At 37.1% G+C, this 13,710-nt stretch overlaps 1 protein-coding gene and 1 pseudogene across 1 annotated transcript; both read left to right on the forward strand.

Moving 5' to 3' along the window:
* Positions 1 to 3,440: 3,440 nt before the first annotated feature.
* Positions 3,441 to 9,147, forward strand: LOC121265108 (DNA repair protein recA homolog 2, mitochondrial). The gene is made up of 8 exons (XM_041168594.1): positions 3,441 to 3,659; positions 4,667 to 4,727; positions 5,805 to 6,022; positions 6,563 to 6,650; positions 7,453 to 7,625; positions 7,974 to 8,120; positions 8,240 to 8,374; positions 8,533 to 9,147. Exons 1-8 carry the CDS (start codon positions 3,564 to 3,566, stop codon positions 8,827 to 8,829), a joined length of 1,215 nt encoding a protein of 404 aa, XP_041024528.1. The 5' UTR covers positions 3,441 to 3,563; the 3' UTR covers positions 8,830 to 9,147.
* Positions 9,148 to 10,839: 1,692 nt separating this feature from the next.
* On the forward strand, positions 10,840 to 12,529 carry LOC121265112 (annotated as a pseudogene).
* The last annotated feature ends 1,181 nt before the right edge of the window (positions 12,530 to 13,710 follow it).

Raw genomic sequence — 13,710 nt, forward strand, 5'->3', positions numbered from 1 at the left:
TAAGGAAGTGTTAATAAGGGAAGCACGTGGGATCTCGTGGCTTCTTTAATCTGAAAGGCTGTATATTGAACCGTTGGATCTCTACACGTGGTGGTATCTGTTGATATATATATATATATATATATATATCTCATTTCCTTTGTAACCCCAGACAGATGAATTCATTTTGTAAATACGGCAGTCTGAGAGAGAGAGAGAAGAGAAGGGAGGCGATTCTAGGGTTTTTAGGGCTTTCTAGGGTTTGCTCTTGGAGGGAAGAAATCAGTGCGATTTCTTGTGAGTTTTGAGGGGTTTTGTAACTCTGGTGTACTGAGACTTCTCTGTGAAGTATCTTTTATAAATAAAGATCTCTGTGGCTTCTCTGAGGTCATTCCTGCCGTGGATGTAGACCATTAGGGTCGAACCACGTATATTTGTGTGTTCTTTCCTTATATCCTTTCATTTTTTTTTACAGTTTATATTTTTGTTATTTTCTATTTTTCTTGATATCTGATCTTTCTGTTCTTGATATATTTTGTGCCTCATTTTATCTGTAAGATTTGGTTGTGGTTGATATCAGACTGCGAGACTTGTGATAAAACTACTTTTCTGTTTGGGTGAAAAACTGACAGATCTATAACAAAGAAACAAAAGGTTTTATTACAAAGTTATTTTAGTTTTCATAATATAGCTAATTTTCTAACAATATATATATATATATATATATATATATATATATATAAGCTAATTTAATAAGCTAGCTAGGATCGATGAATATTTATAATTTATTTATCCCGGTATGAAAGTTAAACGTTCGCTCGTGGGTTCAAAACTTTCACACCATGCAGTTGATCTTGTGAGAGGGCTCCCAAGATAACTAATTAAACCACCAAGTACTGAAAGATTATATATATATATATATATGTAATTAATGATCCTAATTAGGTACTCTCTGTTTAAGATATAATTCATGACTACTGTAAGGACGTGCGACTTGCCCAGTAGTAGTACTCTTAGATTTTGTGAGTCATGAGTCAATGTATCTTAGATAAAGTGATGATCCTTTTTATAGCTTTTTTTTTTTTTTTTTTTAACTATTGGATTTAAAATGTATGGTACGTACGTAATTGTGTAAAATTTAAAATTCAAATAAAAAAAATTAAATATTTTTAATGAATTAGCACTACTGATCATGTATTAGTTGGTTGTATATATATATATATATATATATATTGTCATGCCACGTACCCAAAATGATCCCTTATATTAATGGCCGTAAGGTGTTGGCCGGGTACAATATTGTTAAGCGCGCGAGATGACGAGTACGTTAATCTATTTCTGATTGGGCGGGAAGTACGTAAACATGAGGTGATATCCAATATATACTAGCCATTCGGTTTAATTTAGATGCAGCCCAATAAACTAGGCCCAACGAGTCAAGTCAAGCAGTTGGAGCACTTGGAGGTACTGTAAACGCAATATATATCGACGATCGAGCTAGCTAGCTAGGTTCATGCATGGAATCAAGAAATCCTACCAAATGCATGCACGCATTCCCAAGACTATGAACATTGTAAAAAATAATTAAACTTGTCGACGATTACGTTCCCACGACAGGTAGGCCACTGATCATCATGATCTCACAATTTATGGCGCACTCCGTAAAGGCAGGCAGGCTCATTAGGTTGAAAATAATGGAATCTAGTGAAAATGACCAATATCCATATATAATATATATACACATGAGTTAGAGAACAAAAAAAGAGTACTGTACATTATAATATATAATCATCACGTACATGACTCATGGACTCATTCCAATATATATTCTCTAGCTGATCTAATTCTCTGGCTTGCAATTAGGAAATTAATTAGCTAGCGCTGCTTACACCCGCCCTATTCTTTTATATATATGTATACTAACTTATATACATGAGGAGACTCCCATGCACAATGTCTTGAGTACTCATATACATATATATATATATATATATATATATATATAAGATCAGTTTATACGTACTTACCTTCTCTTCTAGATCTCTTGCAGGCGGCCTGCAGACACATGAACACAAACCAACCGATCGAGTTCCTTTCGAGTATTCGTACGTGGCCATCATGCATGGTTGAATTCCCTAGTTCTCACACATGCAGGATGAAGTTTCCCTGCAAATAGGGCACAGCAAGCGATTGTCAGGTCTTCAATCGCGCAACGTGGGCCTGCTTACTAGCAACTCTAGAATTACTCACATGAGTACAACATTTAATTGTTCTGCTTGTGGATTAATCTAATCATGATTCAACGCTTGGAGACGACTTCAAACTTCTTAATTTGTTGGTGCATGGGTTTCCTCCCGAGATCAGCACGTGCGAATTAGAAGCACAGCATTACAGCACTTTGAAGGGGACCAAAAAAAAAAAAAAAAAACACAGAATACAGTTAGTCGTCAAACATAATAAATTAAGTTATTGCAATACCTAATTAATAACAATATCCTAAAAACCTGTTGGAAATGCTAACTTTCTTCGTCCGCTGCATCCACGTACATGAGTACGAGTATAAAGTTAGAAACAATGAATCAAACTTGCTGGCCAGCTCAGTAAGAAAAATCTCGGTAGGCGTGCGGTAGCTCTTCCGAAGAAGGGCTGCTGACAACGCTACAAATTGGAACGTGTAACGGTGTAAGTATAGGATGATATCTCCAAGAAAATAGAAGTGAATATGAATGTAATATGATCCATCGAGCTTGGGCTTCGAACACGAATCAACTATAGTCGCAAGCTAATACCCAGCAACATATCCCATCCCAAAAAAAATGCAAGAGAGAGAGAGAGAGACACAGAGACAAGAAGACACCCCGCATGCAAAACCGCTCAAGAGAGACAGAGCTTTGCGTGGCTATGCAATTTTAATTGCTGTTCTTTTCTAAGTTTTCCTTTTCTGTATACATTTTGTTTATTTTATTTGAAATACATAATAAAAGATATATTTATTATGAAATTAAAGGAAAATAACCATATAATTAAAAGAAGAGAAATGTTTTGGCCATAAAATAATTTTATAAAAATAAATTCACAAGTTGATCACGTGACTTGATATAGTATGTTAGATTTATAAAATTAATTTTATCATAAAATAAATCTCATATATTACATAAATTTAATTTTATAAAATCTATTTGTAATGTAAAACTAACCCTTTTACTCGCGTGAAATCTCGTGTTATAAATGTTGGAACTGGCGAATAAAGTGATGTGATTACACCTCACATTTTAAAATGGATTGAATTGAAATATAGATCAGTATCGGATGCTTTATACCGTGGTATCATTTTTACGTGGGCCTTGATTTATTGCGGCCTTGGCGAGTTGATGGGGGAGCCCATATCCGTAGTGCTTGTGACCCAATAAATTAACAGCACAAAAGCTAATGCAACGACAACGAACGACAATGAGTCGACGACACAAAGTATTGTGAAATGGCGCGTCTTCCTCGTATCTCAAAAAACCCTCACAAGTGCCTGATGTTTTTCCTTTGCTTAAACCCTAGAGCGTAAATTGTCACAGAAAAGAACCCTGCAAAATATGGGGTTGTTTAAAGCTTCTTCACTTGTAAACTCCCTTCGTCTCAATATGTTCGGAAGACCTCGCTTCTCCTCTCTAGTCGACTCTCTCTATAAGGTTTCTCTCCCTCTTTATCAATTTGTTAATTTTTGTTTTTCTGTTGATTGTGTATTTTAAATGCTGGTTCTTTGTAAATTTCTTAGTTTTTAGCTCAGAAAATGCATGGTTGTGATGGTCACACGGTTGTCTGACAGACCCCCATTTCATTCCGATAAAAAAAAAAATCTCTTAGTTTTTAGCTGCCGGAGTCATGTGGCGGGTTTGTATCTGTTGCCTCCGTGTTATATCTCATTTTTTTTTTCTAAACTCGGTACCTAGATATTGTAAAATTTGCTGCTTATTTTGATATTTTGTAATGACTACAACATATACTTGCATATATATGATATAAAGGAAAATAAAACCAGCTAGCATGCCTGGAAATGATTAACTACAACTCTTGCCTTTGCTCTGCTCAACAACGTGCAATAGAAGAACAAAGGCTTGTGTATGGTTCTAACCCTGAGGGGTAGCTCAGCTGGTCCGGCCTTGGGTTTGCTCCCCAATGGTCACCAGTTCGAGTCCCCTTAGGGCCACTGGAGGTTTACCTGGTCGTTAACTTTAGGGTCCCATGGGATTAGTCGAGGTGCGCGCAAGATGGCCTGGACACCCACGATTATAAAAAAAAAAAAAAAAAAAAAAGGCTTGTGTATGGTTCTGTGATTACAGGGAAAACAAAAAAGAATACATAATTTATAAATTCAAGGTGTCTAAATTTAGATAATTGTTTTATATTGTTGTTGTATCAGTTCTTCTCGGGAAATCTGTTGATATGTTGTGTATTATACACCAGTGTAGGCAATATCTGTGCTACAATGCCTTTTATGTTTTCTGCTTGATTCAAATTTATATTTTTAAGTATTGGAGCATTAGAGATTTGCTCACGGCTTCTCCTATAAAATATATTTATTCAAATATTAAATTCTTTCTGTTTTCATTCTTCAGACAAATTAATTGTTTACTTACTTCTAATATATAAATGATATTGCTTTTGTTGTACTGTAATAATTTTTTTCCCCTGCCAGAGTGGAAGAAGAGATGGGACTAACTCTATTTGCATGAATATCCGTCGCCTTTCTGCTGTAGGTAGTAAACAGCTCATAGCTCCCTTTCTCTATCTATGCATGCATATATTCATTGATCTGTGCCCCTCCTAAATGCCTGAAAATGTGATCGTTAATTTCGTTAGAACCATTAGTGAATCAGAAACAGAAAGTGCTTGTAATCATGTACTCTATGATATTTGAAGTGGTTGATGTACTGTGGTGTTCTAAGTAGGCTTTTAGTGTATTTCTCTGAAACTTAACTGTGGATAGTAACAATTACTACCGTTCCCTTATATAATTATGGTATATATTGAAGTGGTTGTTTAATAGGACGTCCAGAAAGTTCTGCTGTTACAAATGAACACTGATGAATAATCCAACAAATAATTGTTCTCTCAACTCAAGTCATGTTCATTTACAAATTCCCAACAAATTGGGGTCAGTTGTGTGGATCCTTTAAGGCCATTCAGCCTTGCCTAGGGCCTTGCTCTTGGTTTTCTCTCTTAATAATCATGTCTTTGCCTATAATTTCTACCCCCCCCCCCCCCACATCTTCTTTTATTCTTTTTGTTTTTGTAGTTTTTGCTCCCTGCACATTATATAACCACTCTTGCTACATTGCATTCACAGACCTCTGTTACATATGGCCATTGGACATACCATCTTAAACACATCCTCTTATTTTGTCTTCCATTGGTACCATAATCCGTCATTCCAAATGTTACCGTATGTCCATTTGAATGATCATCAAATGATTGGTATCGAATAGTTTAGATTGACAGATGGCTTGCTATTGCAAACACACTTTTAGTGCATTCTCATATTTTTCCTTGTATAGATTCCAAAATTTTAGTCTCTTTCACAATTTCTCATATATCTCTGAGCTAGCTAATTCTGGTGTAACTCATTAGATCTGGAAATGGTGTTGAGGACAAATATCCTTGAATAGGTCAATGTACAGGGTTTAAAGACAAATCTGCATATATTTTTGTCTTTTTTCAGACAAACATTCCCAATGCTGATGGCGTGTACATCAACTTAGTTGTATGTGCACTTATTCGGTATTGAATGATTGATTTGCTCTCATTTGAGAATTTAATGTTTTACGTATTGTCAGCTGAAGTCTCAGATTTTGAATGTGACGAACTCTATGATGATGTCAAAGCGAAGGAAAAAGACACGGCATTGCTCCTGGCTCTCTCACAACTTTCTGGTGATTTTGGTAGAGAATCTATGTTGTCATTGCAGCGGTTTTTCAGGTCACGACGTGCACCTGTGATACCTACTGGCTCATTAAAGCTTGATATGGCTCTCGGGATTGGAGGATTACCAAAGGTGATCATTTGACAGAGAAAAACTTTACTCTTGCCACATATATGGTATGCGAATATGCATTTATCCACAACTCACACTTGTACATACAAGTGTAGTGAGTGGTATATGTGAGAGCCAGAGGCAGATTCCTGATTGATGACACCATTAGAGATGTTTGGAAAATATTATGGTTTTGATTTTGTTTGACACAGATAGGCAGGTTAGTTGCCCAAATTGGACTTTCTTCTGCCCAGACCATCAGATACTGAGTCTATGCTGCGTTTCAATCAAAGAGTGCATTCGGCCCCCCCCCCCCCCCCCCCCCCCCCGGGCCCAAAAAAAAAAAAAAAAAAAGTTTAAAACAATAAATTTATGGAGTACCAGCTTATGAGCTTTTGGATGTGTTGCCTAATCAATGCTTAAAATACACTAATCGGTTCTTCAAGAATGCAAGTTAATGATATGTGATTTGAAGGATTTTGGTTTCAAGTTATAAGTTTAGCTGCAAAATAAAATGGTGTCTTTATAGCTGTCCTGAGAGATTTACGCTGCTCACTGCAGGGAAGAATTGTTGAAATTTATGGGAAAGAGGCATCTGGAAAAACTACACTCGCCCTTCACATCATCAAGGAAGCTCAAAAGTTTGGAGGTGCATACTAATTGTCCTCTTGTACTCTGTGATTGGAAGTGTTTTCGGCATGAGTTGAATTGGTTTTGGTTTGTAAGGAAATCAGAAACTTCTTTTCCCATTACTTTGAAAACCAGATCAGTCAATTAACATAGATCCTGGAAACCCTTGATTGTTCTTATATACAGTTATCACACTAACCAAAGCTTTTTATAGATCTTTCTGCAAAATTTTCATGTGTATTTTAGTTATTAGCACTTTATCAAGGGGTGTTGGACCTGATGTTCTTTTATAAGTTATCACACTAACCAAAGCTTTTTATAGATATTTCTGCATGATTCTCATGCCTATTTTAGTTATTATCATATTATGAAGGTGTGTTGGACCTGATGCATGTTTCTCTCCCATTTCTCTTTCCACACGAGAATTCAATAACTGATGTGCTAAAAGGAGTTAAATGACTAACCGATTGTTACAAATTTCTTCCAAACATTTTATGTGTTTTACGATATTTTCTTCACTTGTGGTGGCATTAAATCACCTTTTTTTTAAGATAATTGATGATACTCTGTCTCCTTCCCCTCTTATAGGAAGAAAGTTTAATAACTGTTTTCATTATATCTTAATATCTTGGGTGAGTCCCAAGGGCTCTGCCGTGGGGTGGTTCCACCGTCATCAAAAGAAAAAAAAATTATATCTTAACATCTTCCATGTTTCACTGACCAGTGGTTTACATTGGCAACATTTATTAGTAGCTGTTATTGTTCTGTCCTTCTTTTTTACAGTGTGGTCTTCATTGCCTCACTAAATTGTCTTTTGGCAGGATGCTGTGCATATCTTGATGCTGAGAATGCAATGGACCCTTCTCTTGCAGAAGCAATGGGTGTAAACACAGAGAATCTTCTTATTTCAAGTCCTAGTTCTGCTGAAAATTTGTTAAGTGTAGTCAACACACTGACCAGAAGTGGAGCTGTAGATGTAATCGTGGTTGATAGTGTAAGTGATTAATTACTTCACATGATTGTGGTGTATCGATTGGACTGATTTTTTCCTGGAGACAGTTTGGGTTTTGGGGGAGGGGGGGAGTTCAACTTTGAGTACTTTCACTGTCCTTAACCAATTCTCTTTTCAGTAGAAGTCATTCTCCTTATGAACGAGAATTTCTACCCATTGTTGTAATTATTATTACTTTTTTGTTGTTTTAGGAAAACAAGTTAACAGCTCCAGGTGGCAATATCTTCTGTTAGTCTGTTATTGGAGCCTATACTATTACAACCTATACTATTACAACCTTCTATTTCATCCTGTTAACCTATATACTGTTCTGCATGTTTGGCCTTTCAGGTAGCTGCCCTTATCCCCCAATGTGAGCTTGATCAAATGATAGGCGGCACCTCCAAAGATGAACAATCGAGAATAATGACTCAAGCACTTAGAAAAATTCATTACTCATTAAGCCAATCTCAAACTCTTATTGTTTTTCTTAATCAGGTGGTTGTCGGTATGCTAAGTCATTTTTAACGTTTCTGTTTATATGTTATAACATTTATCTTTTCAGTTATGGCAAGGAGTGATGCCACTTTCCTTTCGTTATTATCTTTTATGTTCAGATTCGGTTAAGTCCGAAATCAGTGCAAGGTTTTGGACGAGTGGATGAGGTCACATGTGGTGGAAATGCATTGAAATTCTATGCATCTGTACGACTGAAGATGATAAGAAAAGCATTGCTCAAGACGGAGGATAAGGTCAATCTCATCTTTTATGTTCTTTTTACTTTTCTGAGATTTTTTTTTCCATTTCATGTTTCTATTATTATCTCGTAGACCTGTTTCCTCTCCAGCCGTTTGAGGTTGTATTGTATTATTTAAATAATTTTTTTCCTTGAAAATATCTTACTTTTTAGGTAACTGGTCTTGGGGTTTGTGTACAAGTTGTGAAAAATAACCTGGCACCTACTATGAAAATGGCTGAACTGGGAATACAATTTGGGAGAGGCTTTTGCTGTGAGTCTGAGGTCTTGGACTTGGCTTGTGAACATGGACTCATCATTAAAGAAGGAAGCAAATACCTCATAAAGGGAGAATTTTTCAGTGATAAACATCAAGCTGAACAGTATTTGGCTGAAAGCAATGGAATCCTCGATAAGATGGTCATGATCTTACGAAGAGAGTTGTTTGAAAGAAAGAGAGAAACATTTTAGGTCCTTCGTGGATGAGTAATATTCAAGTATAGTAAGCTTGGACGTCAAAGGAGCCAGCCACCTTCCGAGACACGGAGTGACCCGAAGGGTGTTTGGACTTTGAGATTACAAGTCTCACTCTTAAGGTAAAAGTGTTGCACTTAATTTGAATTCATGAGCGTACAGGGACACCAACTTCTGAAGTTGACTTAATCGGCAAACACCTTCTGTTACTTCAGAAGACAGCCGGGGGAGTGGGATTTCTTTTGCTTGCCTTCTGACTAAACTCTGATGTGGGTTAATTCGCGTTTTACTCTTAACTTGTTAATCTTTTTGTCATTTTTCTTAGTTACAAAATCTTGTAAAGTTAACATCATTTTTCTCGTGTAATGCATCGGGGAAATAGTGTCATTTTTCTCTTGTCCCATCTTCTAGCAGGCTGTTCCCATTCCACAAACGAGCTTGATTTTAGCCCGCCTTCCTATTCTCTGAATCACATGCATGTAGCATGATTTGCGCTTGTCACCTATTGATCGAACACTCCTGCCGGGTCAAGCAGCCCTAGTCGGCTAGTCCACACCTAAGTCCACTAATATGACAAAACCAGTTGGATCTTTGAATTTTCCACAGCATTTTGTCAAGAAGCATTTGTACCTTCCATTTCTTATCTTAACATCATTTACTTTGGTTGTGTCGTCCACTGCATGTGTGTGGTGGTTGTCAGTATTAACATCATTTATTTTGAACGTAAATTGGCAGGCTTGACATACAACGTCTATGACGTAGTTGTTAAGATTAGTCGTCGTCCTCCAATCTTATCGAACCCTCATCCATTGATCTCTGTCGTATATGCTTCTCACTGTCGCCATGAATTGTCTCGTGGGAATGAAATCCAATATTGGTGTGTTTTGCAAACCATCTTTTTCTCTAATGTATGCGTTCAATCTACTCAATTTCAAATGCAATCAAATAGCTTAGATTGGTGGATCTTTCCCACTATAGAATTTCAATAGACATTGGGGGATCCTATTTAGGAGTATGCTACTTAACATGTTGTTGGTTGCTACCCATTGTGCAATGGAATGCGTGCATTGATTTTGAGAACGATGTAATTTTGCTGCTATCCACTTCTCAAAGCTTCGCAGAAGGAACTGTCACTGATGATGCCCTCAATTATCTAATCAGTGTTTTGCTGTGGCTGTTGCAAAGTTGTTATGACTTTTTGTGAATCTCCTTCTAAGATAATCTTTTTTAGCTGTCTTGAGTGTGCTTCTAGCTTCCCCTTAATGTGGATTACAGCTAGTTGAGAATTCTGTTACTACAAACTGGACCGATCCATTGTGTGCCCTGCCAACTGTTGCTGAGGTGCTACCACGTGGTCTTACTGCCACGTCAAATGCTCTTGTGATGGGAGGGACCTTTGAGGGAGGTTGATCAGTGTTTTCCACTCCCATGCCTTGCTGTGATCTTTGAGAGTGTTGAGGACTTGTGTCACAAATTGGTCGATGGGAGTGGTTTTGGACTGATGGATGCTCCTGTTTCAACAATACGACAAGGTGTCCATTGCAATGGTTGCACAGAAGTTATGAGAAAATTATCACAAAGAAACAAGGAAAAACCGAAGACTATTCGACGGGAAAAAAAATAGTTCCACAAAATGACGAGCAACTAGATGCATGTGGCCGCCTGAATGACGCAATTTGGTGCATTGTATGGAGAACTTTCTGAGCAACCAACTTAGTTTCCATAAGGTGAGATTGGCCTGTTGAAAATTATAACGTACGTGTAGTTCTGAAGATCACTCAATACGTACTCAGAAACAAACACAAACCCCCCCCCCCCCCCCCCCCCCCCCCCCCCCCCCCCCCCCCCCCCCCCCCTTCTTCTTTCTCTAAAATGCATATATAGTTGCTACCCTTCTTTGTTTATTCTTCCCTTTTCTTCTATCTATTTTCCTCAATGGCTAAGTCCGATTCGGTCGGCCCTTTCTTCTTTCTTTAAAATGCATATATAGTTGCTACCCTTCTTTGTTTATTCTTCCCTTTTCTTCTATATATTTTCCTCAATGGCTAAGTCCGATTCGGCCGGGAAAAGCCCTTCCATTAATATTTCCACAATGCTCGTTCTTGGACTGCTAATGGCTACTCTAGGCACAACAGGTCTAGATCTTCTTTTAATTTCTATCTCGCTCTCTTTTCTTTACATATTCAAACCAAAAGACCCGTCACATCCCAACTCAAATGCTCAGTACTGGCCTGACCAAGGTTCAGGATATAGCTAGTTAGGAACACTATACTTCGCCCAAGGTAGTGCTAGATCTGTCCTCTCACAACTATATGGATGAGACAAGAGGACCTTTCGATCTACTGTACTCCCAAAAACCAATTACTATATTCACGATTCATTCTGCACGGCACGGGGTCTTTTTCCTAGATATAGATCAGTAGAATGTGCACTAGTTTCATGTTTTAGGATATTAATTGATCAGCCAAGTTTAGGACACAGCTCGATCATGTGTTACTACCGGCAGAACTTGTTTTTTTCATGTTCATTTTTTACGAGTAATTCGATGACAATTAAGGAGGAAATTGAGCGCATATTTCAATAGGAACTAAACCATATGCCGTAGGCTTTATATATAGGAGCTCAAGCTGCACAAAGTTTGAGCTAAAAGAAGTGGGGGCCAAGCATGCATTGGCATTTTTATGTATATGTAAAACCATTGATCATTTGTTGTTTAATTGACTCATGCAGGTGCGCAAGTTGGTGTTTGTTATGGAAGACTTGGTGATCTACCACAGCCGGCAGAAGTTATAGCCCTCAGTAAACAAAACAACATCCGAAGAATGAGAATCTATGATCCAAACCAAGCTGTTCTTCGAGCCCTCGGAGGCTCCGACATTGAGCTCATGCTCGGCCTTCCGAACGACAACATTGAAAACATCGCTTCAAGCCAAGCCAATGCAAACGCTTGGGTTCAAAACAACGTGAAAAACTTCGGTAATGTCAGGTTCAAGTATATTGCTGTTGGAAACGAAGTAAAGCCTTCGGATCGATATGCACAGTTCCTTGTCCCCGCCATGCGAAACATTCAAAACGCAATTTCTGCAGCTGGCCTCGCAAACCAGATCAAAGTTTCCACTGCCGTTGACAATGGAGTACTTGGAGAGTCCTCCCCCCCCATCAAGAGGCTCTTTCAGGCCCGAATACAGGCCACTTCTTGATCCTATCATCACCTTCTTAGTGAACAACCGGTCTCCATTACTCGTTAACTTATACCCATATTTCAGTCACATGCATGACCCTCGAAATGTTCATCTAGACTTTGCCCTTTTCACGGCTCCTTCAGAGGTAGTGAGCGACCCTCCGCACAGTTATCGTAATCTTTTCGATGCCATTTTAGATGCTGTTTACTCGGCATTGGAGAAAGCCGGCGGGGGGTCATTGGAGATCGTTGTATCGGAGTCCGGTTGGCCTTCAGACGGTGGGGTAGCCACATCGCTTGAAAATGAAAGAACTTACATAACGAAGTTGGTTCAGCATGTGAAGGGCACCGGAGGCACTCCAAAGAGACCTGGAAAGCCGATAGAAACTTATTTGTTTGCCATGTTTGATGAGAATCAGAAAGAACCAGCGTTTGAGAAACACTGGGGGCTCTTTCTTCCAAATAAACAGCCCAAGTTCCAAGTTACTTTTGGTTAAGACTAGTATTAGATCGATCATATATGGAATAAGTGCAACTTTGGTGCACAATATGACAATAAATTACAGTACTGATCTGCGCGCTTGTAATCCCATACTATGCATGATTGCTGTCTACTGTCTAGAATCATATCATGAGTAATTAAGATATATATAAATCCGAGTTTACAATGATCGATCTGCCTTGAATATCCGAGTTTACAATTAGAAAGAAACAGATCATACAACTACTTATTAATTGTGCAACGTACGTAGAACCCTACGGTATTTAATAATATTGCTTGTAACTTGGACGAACGTCCTTGGCATTAAATATTAATGTGAAATTCACATGCTTAAGGACAAAATGTAAAATAATTCACATGTTCTTGTCCCAAAAGTTCATATCCATTCCCACTTGTCTAGCATGCACAATTTCGTCTAAAAAGATTTTTTATTTTATTTTATTTTTTTAAGGCATGAACTTTTAATTTGGAACAAAATGGTCGATGGGAATTTTTCATCTCAAACAGTACTCTTTAGGAACAAATAAAATCCCAGTTTTTTGAAACAAAAAGTCTCATCCCAAAAAATCAAATTAATTAATTTTTAGCTTGTAGCGAAGAATGTTTGGAACAAATAATTTTATGGTCCCTACGGCAAGCTAGCCGAGTAATGAATAGATTTTTTTCAAAAAAAATAATATCTATCATAATTCGACGACAAATTTAAGAGAAATAGTTCATACATAAATATATATATATATATATTATATATATATACACTAGTTGTAGAGTGACGTGCAATGCACGTTTCCCTAGTGACTAATATCTACAAAATGTAAAAATAATATGTTTTTTTAAGTAAAATTAATTAGTCAATAATTTAATGCACAAGAGCAGAAAAATAAATTTTAACAATATCATAATGATAACAAAATGTTACAGTAATATGATAATATAAAAATTAAAAGATTTTAGATATTATAGCAATAGTTTTCTTAGCAAAATATATGAATTGTAGAATTCAACCATACTACTCAATGACCCAGGGAGTACTAAAAAAATACAGTCTTTTATTTCTATATTGGTCTCACATTTTTTCATCATTAAAGTAAGTATCTTCTATTTTGGAAACTCCAAAAATATTATAATGGTAGAAAATCATTTTATCTAAATGATTTTAGTTAATTAAGAATATTATGAGATTTAAATTATATTA

Source organism: Juglans microcarpa x Juglans regia, chromosome 5D (genome assembly GCF_004785595.1).
Source record: "Juglans microcarpa x Juglans regia isolate MS1-56 chromosome 5D, Jm3101_v1.0, whole genome shotgun sequence".
Lineage (NCBI taxonomy): Eukaryota > Viridiplantae > Streptophyta > Magnoliopsida > Fagales > Juglandaceae > Juglans > Juglans microcarpa x Juglans regia.